Below are 16880 nucleotides of genomic sequence, written 5' to 3'. Positions count from 1 at the left end.
CGAGATGAGCGCCGCAACCCCAGAGTCGGTCACAACTGGACCTAATCGTCAGGGGTCCCTTTACCTTTAAGCATTGCATACTTGGGTTCGTGCCACACAGACTTTGAAACTGGTATAGAATTCAGGATCCTGAGAATCACAGCTTTCCTTAAAAATAAAAACCTGGGTCTTTAGACTGTAAAACTTGGCATAAAAGCATATGGGCAATGACTGGTGAAATCTCAAAAGCTGGAGATGGATTTCCAGTGGTTAGTGTATGATAAGCCCAGTGCAAGGAACTTGCATGGTGGGACATACACTGAGTCCACACACCAGGAAAGTGTCCCCATCATTGACTGCAACCCAACGCTAACACCAGATTTGAGGTGGGCCACTATACAAATTGGCACACTCTATGCAAGCTACAAAATCCAGTTTTCCTGGTACAGAGTCTGAGCTGTACCTTTCTAGCACACAATTTGTAATGTTCACACTTCAACATTTTTTGGCAGGGAAGGAATCATGGGGGCACTAGATTAACCCTACATATATTCTCAATGTTATAAACTCATAATATAGTTCTTCAGAACTTGCCCTGCTCTGTAGCTTTTACACATTTTTACATTTCCTGCTCCGATTTTAGAACATGAGAAATGTAGAATGCACCATGAAAATGAACAAGCAATGGGATATTTAAGATAGATGTAAAACATCCTTTGAAGGAGCTCAAGATGGAGAAGGGAGGAAGTGAAAGTGAACATTTAGAACAAGAAATCCCCTGTGGGCGTTACAGATCAGAAAACAGTAACTAAAAGTAAAGCACAATCCTTTAGAGGGGAATCCTCTCTCCAACACAATTCACAATCGGTCAGGTAGCCCAAATAGCAGATTGCCTCTCAAAGATATCCCGCACGGTAGCGGAGGTTTAGGATCAGAGTTTTCCTTCTCCTAGATGGGCTTTCTTCTCAGGTTGAAGAGCCCCATCACTTCCCTCTACAGCATGTGCAGAAACTGCCTTCTGGACGATTGGAACCACTATTGTGCTTTTCTGCTCCATCTGCCAGAGACTGTTTTTCTTTCTTTTTTACATTTCAATAATTTTATAATCATTTTAACATTTCAGAACTTGACTTCCTTCCCCCTCTTTCTGCGGTTCCTTAAATTTATTTTTTATATTTTCTGCCTATCCAAATTAACTTAATTTACTCATTTATTCATCTACTTTAAATATATATTCTTACAAAACGGCAGGTTATTACAATAATCCCACCAACGTTCTTATCTGTTTACAATTTATTTGTAAATATTCAACAAACCATTTCCATTCTTTTATAAAAAGTTTGTTATCTTGATTTCTTATTTTTCCGGTAAGTTTCGCCATTTCTGCATATTCCATAAATTTTTGTATCCATTCTTCTTTTGCTGGGACTTCTTTCCAGAGCCTGTCTTCACATGCAGGGCAAGTCCCTAACTCACCAGGGGTTTGAGACTTTTTAAATAATAGTAGCAATAATATATTTATTGTTTATATGCCACCCATCTGACTGGGTTGCCCCAGCTACTCTGGGTGGCTCCGAACAAATTTTGGGACCAAAAGCAAAATTATGCAAAATACAGGACACAGAATTCCATTCTCTTGGTGTCAAATCTGGCTGCTTCACAAGGAGTTCTGCCCTACCCATCCCAGCAAAAAAATAAAATAATTTCTTACCATAAGACAAAGATACATGTTCAAATGGAGAGATTATTTACTCTGCATAGACCATGGGTAGGCAAACTAAGGCCCAGGCCCAGATCTGGCCCAATCACCTTCTAAATCCGGCCCGCGGACAGTCTGGGAATCAGCGCATTTTTACACAAGTAGAATGTGTCTTTTATTTAAAAGGCATCTCTGGGTTATTTGTGGGGCATAGGAATTCATTCATTTCCCCCCAAAAAATATAGTCCGGACCCCCACAAGGTCTGAGGGACAGTGGACCAGCCCCCTGCTGAAAAAGTTTGCTGACCCCTGGCATAGACCCACAATAAAAGGGAGGGTGTGTGGCAGAGGGAACTCACTTGGTCCTGGAGAGCCTGCAAGGCCACCTCATGCTCTTTCCGACGGCTCTGCAGTTGGTCCTTTAAATCTGAGAAGCCCTGTGAAGCAAGGAACAATCTGATCAGGCAGTGAGATTCAGGGGAAGATTTCACCAAAATACCAGTCACCGATATACAGGTGGTTCACCAATAAGGACTATGTAGATAAGGAGGAATCTGGCTCACAGCAAAACAAAAAAATTGGTTAAAAAACCGAATAATGAGAAAGTAAAACAGAGGCTTTGCAAACACAATTTGCGATGATAATCAACAAAGAGGTTGAATGGAACATAAAAAGAATGAGACAAAGGAATTTTGAATCGGCCAACAAATCAGGCAAATGGCTGGCATGGCAAATCAAAAAAAGAAAAGAACAGAATACAATTAACAAAATCATCGTGGAGGGGGAAGAAATAGATAGTCCAAAAGGTATCAGAAAAGGATTCTTGGATTTTTACAGACACTTATATAAAAGAACAGAGAAGAATAATATGAGGAAGATAGAAAGGTATTTAAAAGAAAAAATGGTGCAGAAGATCCCGACAGAAAAAAGAGATAGGCTGAACGCCCCAATAGAAATCAATGAAATAAAAGAGATTATAAAAGAACTTAAAAGAGGGAAAGCTCCGGGGCCAGATGGATTTACAGCAAGATATTACAAAGAGATGAAACACATCCTGTTGTTACCTTTGAAAGAAGTTATGGATAATATTCTTAAGGAAAGAGAAATTCCGGAAACATGGAAGGAAGCATTTATTACATTTATTCCGAAACAAGATTCAGACTTAACACAAGTTAAAAATTATAGGCCTATTTCATTACTCAATACAGATTATAAAATTTTCGCAAGTATTTTAGCAAAAAGGTTAAAAAAAATATTGCAAGAAATCATACATAAGGACCAAGCGGGTTTCCTACCTGGCAGACAGATGAGAGACAATGTAAGGAATATAATTAATATTGGAATATCTGACTGCCAAAAATGAGAAACAAGCTATGTTAATATTTGTGGATGCAGAAAAGGCCTTTGACAATATATCTTGGGATTTTATGTTAAAAAATTTAGAATACATGGAGGTGGGGAAGGAATTTCTCAATGGAATAAAAGCAATCTATACTGAACAGAAAGCTAAATTAATTGTAAACAATATGATTACGGAGGAAATAGGGATATCTAAAGATACGCGACAGGGGTGTCCACTTTCGCCATTGTTATTCATTACGGTACTGGAGGTCTTTCTAAAATCACTAAGAGAAAATGAGGCAATAAAAGGGGTTGCAGTAAGCCGGAACGAATATAAGGCGAAAGCCTTTGCCGATGACCTGGTCATAACGGTGGAAGAGCCTTCGGAAAGTATGAAAAATATACTTATGGAGGTAGAGAGATTTGGCCAAGTGGCAGGATTTATATTGAATAAGAAAAAGACTAAAATAATTGCTAAGAATATGGAGCCAGATAAGATAGAAACTATACAGCAACAAGCAGGTATAGAGGTGGTAAAAAAGGTAAAATACTTAGGTATTTGGATAACCCCCAAGAATATAGATTTATATCAGAATAACTATACACCAGTGTGGAATGGGATAAAGAAAGATCTGGATGTGTGGGGACGAATGAAATTGACATTCTGGGGAAGGATCTCAACGATAAAGATGAGCGTGCTGCCAAAGCTATTGTTTTTGTACCAAATGATTCCAATAATCATAGAATCATAGAGTTGGAAGAGACCACGAGGGCCATCGAGTCCAACCCCCTGCCAAGCAGGAAACACCATCAGAGCACTCCTGACATATGGTTGTCAAGCCTCTGTTAAAGACCTCCAAAGAAGGAGACTCCACCACACTCCTTGGCAGCAAATTCCACTGTCGAACAGCTCTTACTGTCAGGAAGTTCTTCCTAATGTTTAGGTGGAATCTTCTTTCTTGTAGTTTGAAACAAGGGGACTGGGGTCTTTAAGGAATGGCAAAGAGTGATTTCAAGGTACATCTGGCAGGGTAAGAAGCCAAGAATTCAATTTAAGTTATTAACTGATGCGAAAGAAAGAGGAGGCTTCGCCCTGCCAGACTTTATGAAGCCTCATGTCTTTGTTGGTTAAAGGAATGGATAAAATTAGAAAATACAGAGCTGTTAGATTTAGAAGGATTTGACAACAGATTTGGATGGCACGCGTATTTATGGGTTGAAAAGAAGAAAATCCATAAAGGTTTTGAGAACCACATTTTCCGAAGATCGCTAATAGAAATATGGGAGAGGTATAAAAACCTACTTGAAGTAAAAACTCCACACTGGTTGTCTCCTTTAGAGGTTATGAGTGTTAAAAAAATTAATATGAGAAAGAATTGGATTACATATGGAAATTTGATTATTAAAGAAGGGGGGAAATGGAAAATGAAATCTTATGAAGAAGTGAAAGAGTCGGTATATGATTGGTTGCATTATTTCCAAATAAACGATATGTTTAAAAAAGATCTTAAAGAATATGGATATGCAGAGAAAGATTCTAAATTTCAAACAGAAATAATAAATAATGAATATAAAATCCTATCCAAAATGTATAAGATATTGTTGGAATGGCATACAAAAGATGAGGAAGTTAAATCAGTTATGATAAAATGGGCCAGAGATATTGGTTATAATATACAATTTAACGACTGGATAAAACTATGGAATGAAAGTATTAAATTTACTGCATGTACTGCACTAAAGGAAAATGTTATGAAAATGATATACAGATGGTATATTACACCAGTAAAACTTGCAAAAATGTACAAAACATGTAAGAAGTGTTGGAAATGTAAAGAAAAAGATGGTACATTTTATCATATGTGGTGGGAATGTAAGAAAGTGAAAAGCTTCTGGGAATTGATATATATTGAGCTGAAAAAAATGTTGAAATATACATTTGTTAAGAAACCAGAGGCTTTTCTTTTAGGAATTGTTGGTAATGAAATAAATAGAAAGGACCACAAACTTTTCCAATATGCAGTAACAGCGGCAAGAATACTACTGGCCCAGAAATGGAAACAAGAACAAATACCAACGTTGGAGGAGTGGAGAATGAAGCTGATGGACTATGCAGAACTTGATAAACTGACTGGGAAGATCAGATATCTACGAGATCAAAAGTTCATCGAGGACTGGGGAAAATTGGTTGAATATTGGGAATGTATAAGTGATAATGCAATAACGCTAGTGGCATTTAGAGAAGCTCTGTAACAGAATAAGAAATATTGTAAAAAGGCAAAATAGAAGTGGGGGGTAGGTATAAAGGCAATAGTAAAATTTGGAAATGTGTAATTAAAGAAGTTTGAATTTGGATGATTCGGCAGAGAAGCCGAAGGAAGTCAAAAATGGAAAATTTAACAGAAATTGTAATGTGGATTGAATGTATGGAAAAGTAATAAAATATAATTTTTAAAAAAAGAGTTATGATATATTGTAGCCTTTCCCATTTTAATGTTGTTGTTTTTAAGGCTGTTCTATCTGGGCTTATTTATGGTACGTCAGTCATAAAAAAAGGTAAAGGACCCCTGACAGTTGCAAATGACTCTGGGGTTGCGGTGCTCATCTTGTTTTACTGGCCGAGAGAGCCGACGTTTGTCCGCAGTTTTTCTGGGTCATGTGGCCAGCATGACTAAGCCGCTTCTGGCAAAACCAGAGCAGCGCACGGAAACACCATTTACCTTCCCGCCGGAGCAGTACCTATTTATCTACTTGCACTCTGATGTGCTTTCGAACTGCTAGGTTGGCAGGAGCTGGGACCGAGCAACGGGAGCTCACCCTGTCGCCGGGATTCGAACCGCCGACCTTCCGATCGGCAAGTCCTAGGCTCAGTAGTTTAGACCACAGCGCCCCCTGCCTCCCCTACGTCAGTCATAGCTCTCCCAAAACCAAGGAATTCTGTGAACTGTAATTTAGTGAGATGCTAGGAATGTTCTGGTGGAGATCCTTAGCTTCCTCATAGAACCACAATTTCTAGGATTCCTGCGGCAGTTCATCATAGCGATAAAGATACACCTTTATCCATGCCAGGCCACAATTATGCCAAACGTAGATTTCAGAACTGAGGATGGGGTGGGTGGATGTAGAGAAACAGATACAGAGGTGAGGAGCTAGGCTGAGCTTTGAACCCAGAGCTTTGAAACACTTCTATCAACAGGTTTTCCAGCTGAAGAAATAAAGGCCCTGAACTCTACAGTGGTGCCCCGCAAGACGAACGCCTCGCAAGACGGAAAACCCGCTAGACGAAAGGGTTTTCCGTTTTGGAGGCGCTTCGCAAAACGAATTTCCCTATGGGCTTCCTTCGCAAAACGAAAGCCCATAGGGAAATCTCCGGGACAGCGGGGAAGCGCAGCGCGTCTTCCCCACTGTCCTCAGACTTCCTCCGAAGGATGACTGCTCCGAAGGCTGGCGGTGGGGCGGAGAGACCTCCTCCCGCTGCCAGCCTTCGGATGACTGCTCCGAAGGCTGGCGGTGGGGCGGAGAGACCTCCTCCCGCCGCCAGTCTTCAGAAGGCTCCTCCGAAGGCTGGCGGTGGGGCGGAGAGACCTTCTCCCTGCGCCAGCCTTCGGATGGCTGTCCTGAAGACTTGCGGTGGGAGGAGGGATTTCCTTCCCACCGCCAACATTCAGAATGCTGTTCTGAATGTTGGCGGTGGGGAGGAAAAACCCTCCTCCCACCGCAAGCCCCGGGAACAGAGGAGAAGCGCTGCGCACCTTCCCCTCTGTTCCCGGACCTGTCCTGAAGGCTTGCGGTGGGGAGAAAAGCCCTTCTCCGCACCGCCAGCCTGGCAAGCGGTCTCCATAGGTACGCATTAATTGATTTTCAATGCATTCCTATGGGAAACCGTGCTTCGCAAGACGAAAAACTTGCAAGAAGAAAAAACTTGCGGAACGAATTAATTTCGTCTTGCGAGGCACCACTGTATTTCTGAACCATGAGGGGCAACCAATGAACTCGTGCCCTGAGCAGAGCTAAAACTGGAGCTCATCCCTTCCAAAGGAAGGGGAGGAACTCTTACCTGGTTTGCTGTCTGGAGCTCCTGCTGCAGCTTCTGGTTGCGAACCTGCAGGGATTTGAGTTCATCCTCCTTCCGCTGTTGGATCTCCTCAATTTTGGTCCTGAAAGGCGGGCAAGAGTGCTTACTAATAGAGGGAAGGGGTTCACCAAAATGCACCCATTTTCCCTCTTACTGGTAATTCTCACAGCCATTTCAATCGCATTTTCATGGGGACACAAGAAGTTATTCCTTCCTTTGCTGGACCAGGATCCAAGACTTCTTATGCCAGCAACCAGCAGGCGCTAGTTAGCCTACCACAAACTGGTCAAACCACCTTCAGCTACAGTGGTACCTCAGGTTAAGTACTAAATCATTCTGGAGGTCCGTTCTTAACCTGAAACTGTTCTTAACCTGAAGCACCGCTTTAGCTAATGAGGCCTCCCGCTGCCGCTGCGCTGCTGGAGCACGATTTCTGATTTCTGTTCTCACCCTGAAGCAAAGTTCTTAACCTGAAGCACTATTTCTGGGTTAGTGGAGTCTGTAACCTGAAGTGTATGTAACCTGAAGCGTATGTAACCTGAGGTACCACTGTACAAGAGAACAGGAGTTCTCCACGGCAGCACCCAGACTGCACAAACCCCTTGTCTCGCGCCCCATCTCACTTTGAAAACCTTCCTTGTCAGGTGAGCCTTCAGCTTGCTTTCTGCCCAGTTCTGTTCCTGCACAATCCTAACCATGTCTATTCAGAAGTTGTCCCACTGAATTCACTGGGGCTTACTCCCAAATTCAGCGAGGTTAGCGTTGCAGCCTTAACCACTCTGACTACAGCATGTTGCCCAGTTGCGGTTCGATATCGTGCTGCATCACTACGAGTGTCCTGTGCTCTTTGCATTGCTTGCAACATGTCGTGAAACTGCCTGGGATTCCTGGGTATGTGCCCATGTGCCTTTGCTCCAGCCCAACCAGGCATGCGACGCAGCTCATTCCACCCATTGACTGGCCCTCGCAAGCTCACCTTCCTGGTCCCAGCCTGCCAGGCTACACGTAATGCCACCAGCCTTTTGTGGTCTTCTGCTGGTCAAGGCTGCAGCCACCAGCAGTGACTTCCACCCTTGCCTACTGCTCACTTTGCCCCTCCAGGAGTCTTTGCTCCACCCAGGGGACTTTCTCCCATGGCCTTGTCCAAACTGTGAACCAATAATAATAATTTATTATTTATTCCCCACCCATCTGGCTGGGTTTCCAATCACTGTGTGTATGTGGGAACCACTAGCTAGGGTCCAAAAACAGCCAGAGACCTACGTTTGGAAAACCCTGCTCTAGGAAACTCGCTCCATACCTGCTGTCATTGTAGAGAGCTTCCTTTTCGGTCTGAAGCCGCAGAAAGCTAAGAAGGGGGGAGGCAAAACAGAGGGAAATGTTAAACACATGCATCAGGGTAGGTTTCCCAAAAGGACCCACTGTCCTAAACACAGCAAGAACTCCCCCCCCCCACAGTACAGTGGTACCTCGGATTAAGAACTTAATTCGTTCTGGAGGTCCGTTCTTAACCTGAAACTGTTCTTAACCTGAAGCACCACTTTAGCTAATGGGGCTTCATCCTGAAGCACAGTTCTTAACCTGAGGTACTATTTCTGGGTTAGCGGAGTCTGTAACCTGAAGCACCTGTAACCCGAGGTACCACTGTATTTTATGCTGTTGAAGTGTTATATGAAAATATATAATAAAGATATGCATATATATAAACCCCATATCAAACCAGTTGCAGAATGTCAGATTCCAGATTCTACAAAGATGCAGAACAGACTCAGCCCTGCCTGTAACACTCCTGCGTGTCAATGCCCAATGACAGGAAACACGCTTATTAGCTGGGTGTGGCAGAAAGTCCTGACTGCTAATAAGAAAGAAACGTACCTCTCCTGTTTCTTCTTGAGCTTCTCAGCCAGCTGCATAGGAGAGAGAATGGGCTGTGAGTTCCCAATGGCAACTATGATCGCCCCTCAAAAACATCCATGCCATAATGAAATTAAGAAGGTGCTTAAGTGTACCTTTCATAAGAAACCAGAGGCTTTTCTCCTGGGCATGGTAGGCCAATTGGTGTCAAAGAAAGATAGGACGTTTTTTATGTATGCTACAACAGCAGCAAGAGTTCTACTAGCAAAGTATTGGAAGACACAAGAACTACCCACGCTGGAAGAGTGGCAGACGAAGGTGATTGACTATATGGGACTGGCAGAGATGACGGGCAGAATCCGTGACCAAGGGAGAGAGACGGTGGAAGAAGATTGGAAGAAATTTAAATTTTATCTTAAAAATTGTTGTAAAATTAGTGAGTGTTAAAATGTCATGGGTAAAGCATAGCAGATTTGCAGAGATAAATGATTGGACAAGAGGAAAGAAAAGGGTTAAAGAAAGGAATTTATAAGTAATTTAGATCAGGGGTTGCTGAAAAAGTTTAAAATAGGGATGCAGAAAAGGGAGGCATGGGGAAGTCGTTGAAATTGGGTACATGAAAAAATTCTATGTTTGGGTACATGAAAAATTTCTATGTTTGTTTGTTTGTTTGTGTTTGTTGTTTGTAATGTCTTATAATATATGTTGAAAAGCCAATAAAAATTTTATAAAAAAAAAAAAAAAACATCCATGCCGCCCACCCATTCCACTTTCCCTGCCCTCAAGGAGTGGAAAGCACACACAGGCGTTTACATCTCTTCCTTACCTTGCTGAGTTCTTGCTGCAACCGAGACATCTCTGTCGTCTTGCATGCCTACAGGAGGCAAAGAAAAGCACACATTTCTCAAGGGTTCAGAGTGCTTCTCCTCCCTCTCTCTCTCTGAGAAAACCCTTCCAGCACCCCTGGCAGATAGGTCTGCAACAGCCTTCACAATCAAGCTGTGCTGGCTGGGGTTAAGGGAAGCTGTAATCCACAATGTTTGGAGCGCACCTGGCTGGCAAAGCCTGGTCCATAAGGGAACAGCTGGCTTAGTGCAGCAGCAAGAGAGGGGCAAGACTTGTGCTCTTCATTTCCACCACCAAGAAACTAGGGCTGACTCAGGGGTGAAATCCCCAAAAAGGACGTTACTTTTTTTCTGTATGCCACAACAGCTGCGAGAATTTTATTAGCGAAGAACTGGAAGAAACAGGATTTACCAACTATCGAAGAATGGCAGATGAAGATGATGGACTATATGGAACTTGCTGAACTGACTGGGAGACTCCGGGACCAGAGAGAAGAGATGGTGGAAGAAGATTGGAAGAAATTTAAAGAGTATTTGAAAATACAGAATAGTTTTAGAAGTGGATATAGGCTGTACGGTTAGAAGTAGAACATAGTGTATTTTAAAATAGTATTACTTGTAAGGGATAAAATGTTAAGATTTTTATGGTAAAAGTAAGTGTGATTAAAAATGCTTAAAAATGATGATATGCTAAAGATGAGGTAAAATGAAAATCAGATAGTGGGACTTGGGGAATCTCACCTAACAATGTTTAGAAAAAATAAGGATAAGACAATAATTAGTTTGTATTGTCTGTTTTTCTGTTTGTGCTGTTATGTTGTGTTATAAAATGAATAAAAGAAAATTGAAGAAAAAAGAAAAGAAACTAGGGCTGACAGCCCCCAATATAGACAAATTCATAGAAGAGAGGATTATCAGCGGCTTGTAGCCACGATGGCTAAGCTCTGCCTCCACTGTTAGCGGCTTCTTGGTCTCTGAACACCAGCTGCTGGGAATCACAAGCAGAGAGAAAGGTCCCACTTTCCATAGACCTCTGGTTGGCCCCTGTGAGAACAGGGTGCAGGAGGAAGTGCGCAACAGCCAGGAAGAAATACTGAATGACTTGTAGCACCCAGATCAGGGCCAGTTCCCCTGGAGCCCAGTTGGCATAGGGATGCTTAGCCAGAGAGTAGATGACAGAAAACTGGAGAATGCTTAATCTTTTCCCTTGGTCAGCACAAGGCTTGAACAGTAGCCCTTGGCCCAGAATCCCAAGCTCCCTGCCACGTCTTGCTGAGCTTCCACATGCTCTCCAGGCAAGGGTTTTTTGAGGGGAGACCAGAACTGGGTTTAATTTGCTGAGCATCTGAATTCCAGAAGGGGGTGCAAAACATTAGCTCTCCTTGCAGGCTGCTTTTGACCAGCTCAAGCTGCTGCTCCTGGCTAGAAGCCAAAGGCTGGCAGGAGGACGGCAGCAGCACCCAATGGTGCCTCTTCCACACGCCCACGCACCTCAAGGCTCTGCAGCTGCTCCTTCAGGAGTCGTTTCTCCTCCCGCTCCGTCTGCCACTTCAGTTCCACCTCAGACAGCAGCTGCTGGGAGGTGCTGCTGTCAGCTGCCTGCGGCTCCGAACCCGCCTGGCCAGCAGGAGGAGACTCCACAGAGGCGTCGCCCTCCCCGCCACCTCGGTCTTCTCCCTGCCGGGCCACTTCCTTCTCATAGCGCTCCTGCAAAGCTGAGGAACAAGAGCAACCGCTGTGGGTCCCCAGATTCAACCCAGATTGCCTCCAAAGCCCTGCCCCCATCTCAACCAGTGCCCCTTTGCCCTGCAAAATTATTATTTGAAACCAGCCTTTTGAAAATGGTGCCAAGCGCTTTGCCATCACTACAGTCGTGGGCCTGAGAAAGACTGGCAAGACTCAAGACCAACCTGTTTCAGACCTGAGACAGGATCTGAACTCTGGAGGCTCCAACATCCCAGCAGCAGGAAGCTAGGGAACCTATGGCCTCCAAGCATTGCTGGGCTCCAGCTCCAAGCAGCCCCAGAAAGCACGGCCGATGATCAGGGATGACGGGAATTATAGTCCAACAATATCTGGAGGACCACAGCTTCCCGTGTTCTGCTGCAGGCAAGTAACTCTCTCTAGACCAGGGGTCGGCAGGGTTTACCTCGCCTGGGCCGGTTCACTCTAGCAGAGATCCCTTTGTGGACTGGATCATGCGCACGCCTGCAATTTCCAACATCTGAATCTGCGCAGACACGATTTCTGGCACTGTGGAAGCGAGTCGCCACACCACACCGTGCCGGTTTAGTGCGGGGACTCGCCAAGCGGGTGGCTCAGTTCGTGAGTGGCTCTTGGGCTGGTTAAACCACCGCCATGGGTCGCTTGTGGCCCATGGGCCTTAAGTTGTCGACCCCTGATCTTGGCAAATACAGGACTGGGGTGACAGTTCAGCTTGCACATGGGTTATGCAATAGATAGATGGTCAGGGCTGGAGAAGCTACAGCCCTTCAGGATGTTGCTGGACTCCAACTCCCATCTCCCCTGACCACTCACTGGCTGAGGCTGATGGAAGTTACAACCCAACAGTATCGAGAGGCCACCAGATGTTCACTCCTGGCTCTTGGTGCTCCACTTTGTTGGTCTTCCGCTGCATCCAACCAACCACATTTCCCGGACTTTCTTGTGTTTATCCTGAGCAAGCCCAGCCCAATGCAGAGCAGTACCTGCCATGTTCTTCTGCAGTGCAGCATTCTCTGCCTGGAGCCTCAGCAGCTCCCCATCCGCAGGGCTGGCCGGGGGAGCCCCTTCGGGGGCTGCTGGCCCCCCTTCCCGGAGACTCTTGTTCTCCTTCTCCAACTGCTCGATCTGGGCGCACAGCTGGGTTAGAGAGACCAGAGGGTTAACTGCGGGCAACAGCACAGTCTTCAGGGAAGCGGGGAGGCATTCGCAGCTGATCCATCTGGGCAGAAACAGGAACACTGCTACACCAGGATCTTCTTTCCCAGAGGAAGCAACGGCTACCTGCACTCTTCCAAAGAACAGTCGTTGGAGCCAGCCCTGTTCCAGCATGACGACTGCACAGCTCTTTTGCTCCCAACTGTTCTTTGGAAGGGTGCAGGTAAGGGCTGCAACAGCTCCAACTTCACAGGTCTGGAAATAAACCCATGATTGTATCAAAAACTCCTGCCCACATTAATTAACCCACACTATCCAAATTACAGTAACGCTGCGGCTAACAAGGTGCCTCCCACACAGAAAGCATTCAGTAACTCGGTCTCCATGACTCAAGCAACACGCTATGGGGAGGGAGGAGGGGAGGTGAAACCCTGTACTGGTGCCACCTACCAGTCTGACTGCCCAGCTGGGGCACAGGAGTAAAATATATTATTTCATAAACCCAAAGAAAGCCAAGCAATCAGGTAGACAGCTCTTGACAGCTGGTCCTTTGGCACATCTACCATGCTCTCTGTCTGGCACCCTATTTTGTTAAGCTGTGGTCCCCATGAAAAAGGGTGTAATAATAATAATAATAATAAATTTTATTTATAATCCCCCCCCAGTGTAGGGGGACACAAGATCTGGGAGGAGGAAGTATCTCCTTGTGGCCACAGCTGTGGATGGAAGACTAAAAATACAGCATCATATACACAGTTAGCCTACTGTGTTCTGACAACAGTGTGATTCTTGTGCTCCTGTGAACGTCCGTGCCAGAATTCTGGGTGGCTCATCAGCAATGCTCAATGCCATATTATGCCTCACAGCAGCGCCCCCTGGTAGGCCCCAAGTGCTACTGCAGAAGCAACTTCAGCAGTCAAGTACCTTGGACAGCTCCTGCATGAGAGTGCTATTTTGCAGCCTGAAGTCATCCTCCTGGCTGTGCAGTTTTCCCTGAAGCATTTCATTTTCACTAAGCAAGGCATCCACCTCCTGTGGGGGGAAAGAGAGAATTTAATGATACCTCAAAGACAGACGTAAGCCCTGCGGTGCTCATCGTCCCTCCACTAGGGGCCGGCACCTAATCCACAAGCAGATGATTTGTTTGCTTGTTTCCCAACCACAAGAGGAAATGCCCCTACTTACTATCTTCCTGTTAGCTTCCTGCCTTTCTCCCAGTAACATACAGAGCCACTCAGCCCTAGGCAAGTGGTACTTACTCATAGGCAGAGTGCGACAACCTATAGGATAGGTAGCAGAGGTACTTGACTGGACAAGGGTGTAACTGGAAGGGAGGGAGGGAGGAGGAAAACCCGACCCCCCTTCTACATTTAGTGGAAGATGTTTGGAAGGCATTATTCCTACCTCAAGTGTCCACTACCAGTTCCCAGATCTTTTCCCTACTTGACACTTAAAGGTAAAGGTAAAGGGACCCCTGACCATTAGGTCCAGTCGTGGCCGACTCTGGGGTTGCGGTGCTCATCTCTCTTTACTGGCCGAGGAAGCCGGCGTACAGCATGACTAAGCCGCTTCTGGCGAACCAGAGCAGCACACGGAAACGCCGTTTACCTTCCCACCAGAGTGGTACCTATTTATCTACTTGCACTTTGGCGTGCTTTCGAACTAGGTTGAACTAGGTTGGCAGGAGCAGGGACGAGCAACGGGAGTTCACCCCATCACAGGGATTCGAACTGCCAACCTTCTGATTGGCAAGTCCTAGGCTCAGTGGTTTAACCCACAGCGCCACCCACGTCCCTACTTGACACTTAGAGCCAGATATAATGACACAAAAAGTAGCTGTGTCACTATATCCTGAATCTTCAAATGGCCCATCTTCCCAGAATGCTAGAACGTTTTCAAGATCTGGGGTGGAGATGGGCTGGGTAAGGAAATCAGTTTTTTTTCTGGGGGGTAGGGCTGCTTCCACCTCAGCTTAGGTTATTGATACTCCCAACGTATGGGGAGACGGACCTTCATCAGGGGGAAAGGAGGCCTTGCAGAGCAGGGGCACATCAACTGGATCTCCCGCCACCTCACCTCTAGGCCAAGTTTGACAGGTGGAAAGGGTTGGTCACCCTACCCAGATGCCTGCTAGTGTGGTCTGGCGAAAACAGCTGGGCTAAATGGGGGGACCTGGTGGGCTCAGATAGGCCCACAAGCTGGAGGTGCTCCCCAAACCATTGATTGATAGATGGATGATCAAACGACAGGTGTTGGTGGGAGAGATGGAGCTGACCTTGGCAGGATGATAACTGGGAACACCCACAGCAAGCAACACATGCAAGAAGCCTTACCTGAGCCTTCTTGCTCTTATTCAGAGCCTGGGAAAGAGAGAAATTGGTTAATTATACATCAATAGGAAGGTGGGAAAACAGTTATCATTACACCCCAGGGTCAGACTCAATTATTTCTATGGCAGGGTGTACCCACTTGCTCCCATGTGGTTCCCCCACTCCCTCCCACACATCCACTGCAATGAAGAACGTTACCTTCTGAGCTTTGGTAAATTCCTTATCCAAATAGGTCACCCGTTGCCGAAGACCATTTAATTCTAAAAATACCAAAGGAACAAAGGATCAGAACTGAAGAAGTACTTTAGAGAGAGGGCCGCTGGTTTTCTATGATTCTGTACTTGTAGAACACGACATGAACTCTGGTATCTGACACAGAACTCGAATCTCAACATTTTAAATACATGCATATAAAAGAGCAAGTTTCGTGTCCTCTCTTGTAACCGCATTTCAGAAGCAGAGTGTGCATATGTTTCTGCTGCAGTGAGATGTCTTTCCTGGTCATTGGAAATGACAAAGAGGCCACAGGCTCAGGGAGCACGGTAGCAGCACAGCCAAACGGGAGTGTCAGGGGAAAGTTTCACAAGAGGTAAGAAGGCATAGAAAGGCGTTAGGCCTTCCAACAGTGCACAGAGAGCAGTCAGCCAGTCATGTTAAGGAAGGCGAAACCAGCAAAAGAAGAACAAAGGATGAAAGAGGATGCCAGTAGCGATCAGCTGAGGTGGAACCCCACTTCCTATCTGATGGCAAGGCTAGAGAGCTTCAAGCTGGAGAGGGAAGTTGTCTGTTTGGCAACCTCTTCATCCCTTGTCAAAGGATGAGGGGGGACTGGCAAGCCCCTGGAACTTCAGTATAATTTATCCTGCTTCTGCTACTTATAGGAAGGTAAGAGGCTGGTTAGGGCACCAACACCCAACCCTCTGACCACAGGAAAGGTGATTTGGCAATTTGCTTCACTTCTACAATTTCACCAGGCATTGCCTATACACTTCCAAGCATGCCTTTGCAATCATATGGACTACTGGTGGTTTTTAATGAAAGCTGAATTCTGTGGTCAACACCAGATCCCACCCACCCCTTCCTTTTTGTTTTTTTTGCGCTCCAACAAAGCCACAGCATGCAGGTAGCCTGGTGTGTACAGAAAATGCCACTCCTACTTAATGTTTTCCTCCTGCAACCATTATTTTCCTTAAAATTCCAGACTCTACAACAGTTCTGTTGTAAAACACAGAACAGAGCACACGCTACATGTGTGCAACTATTAACATAAATAAATAGGAGTCAAGGTGATTGTGATACTTTAATCCAGCCTTTCCCAACCTGTGGGTCCCCAGATGTTGTTGAACTACTACTCTCATCACCCCTAGCTAGCAAGGCCAGAGCTCAGGGATGATGGGAGTTGCAGTCCAACAACATCTGGGGACCCACAGGTTGAGAACTGCTGCTTTAATCTCAGTTGCAGAACACAGAAGCCTGTGAACAGCATGCTGTACCCAGTAACCAGAGATACTGGCAGTTTCAAGGGGGCTGGCAGGGAAAGGTGCGCTTCTTACCAGCAGTGTTTTTGCGGAGTTCGTCAGAAAGCTGGTAATTCTGAGTCCGAAGTTCCAGTAGCTGAGCCTAGCAAGAGAAACAGTAAAGAATGAAGAAGCTGGCAGGGTCAGTCAATGCAGAACTCTGGCCAGGTTTGTGGACAAGAGCCCAGGGCTTTCTCCACTGCTCAAACCAGGAACACGAGTTCCTTGGGAAACAATGCGTGGGACGCTTTTTGAATTGTGGACAATGTAATCCAAATCTTATTTCATCTGTCCTCAGCCTTTAGGAAATAAGCCTGCATTGCTCTCATTTTGCAGAGGTGAAGCCCAGAAATCATAGAA

General features: G+C 45.4%; 1 protein-coding gene across 2 annotated transcripts in view; it reads right to left on the bottom strand.

The window, feature by feature from the left end:
- GRIPAP1 (GRIP1 associated protein 1) overlaps positions 1 to 16880 on the bottom strand; it is a 68676-nt gene that overhangs the window by 47425 nt on the left and 4371 nt on the right. For both annotated transcript variants that reach the window (XM_053370479.1, XM_053370480.1), the window contains exons 2-12: positions 16557 to 16623; positions 15202 to 15263; positions 15007 to 15033; positions 13598 to 13705; positions 12502 to 12655; positions 11285 to 11508; positions 9775 to 9822; positions 8970 to 9001; positions 8395 to 8442; positions 7077 to 7176; positions 2038 to 2115 (exon numbers count right to left, since the gene is read on the bottom strand). In XM_053370479.1, coding sequence (XP_053226454.1) covers positions 2038 to 2115; positions 7077 to 7176; positions 8395 to 8442; positions 8970 to 9001; positions 9775 to 9822; positions 11285 to 11508; positions 12502 to 12655; positions 13598 to 13705; positions 15007 to 15033; positions 15202 to 15263; positions 16557 to 16623 — 948 coding nt within the window. The remainder of the gene's footprint in view (positions 1 to 2037; positions 2116 to 7076; positions 7177 to 8394; positions 8443 to 8969; positions 9002 to 9774; positions 9823 to 11284; positions 11509 to 12501; positions 12656 to 13597; positions 13706 to 15006; positions 15034 to 15201; positions 15264 to 16556; positions 16624 to 16880) is intronic.

This window comes from Podarcis raffonei, chromosome 17 (genome assembly GCF_027172205.1).
Source record: "Podarcis raffonei isolate rPodRaf1 chromosome 17, rPodRaf1.pri, whole genome shotgun sequence".
In the NCBI taxonomy this organism is placed as follows: domain Eukaryota; kingdom Metazoa; phylum Chordata; class Lepidosauria; order Squamata; family Lacertidae; genus Podarcis; species Podarcis raffonei.
Note: the sequence above shows the minus strand (reverse complement) of the source record. Positions and strands in the feature narration are given on the sequence as shown.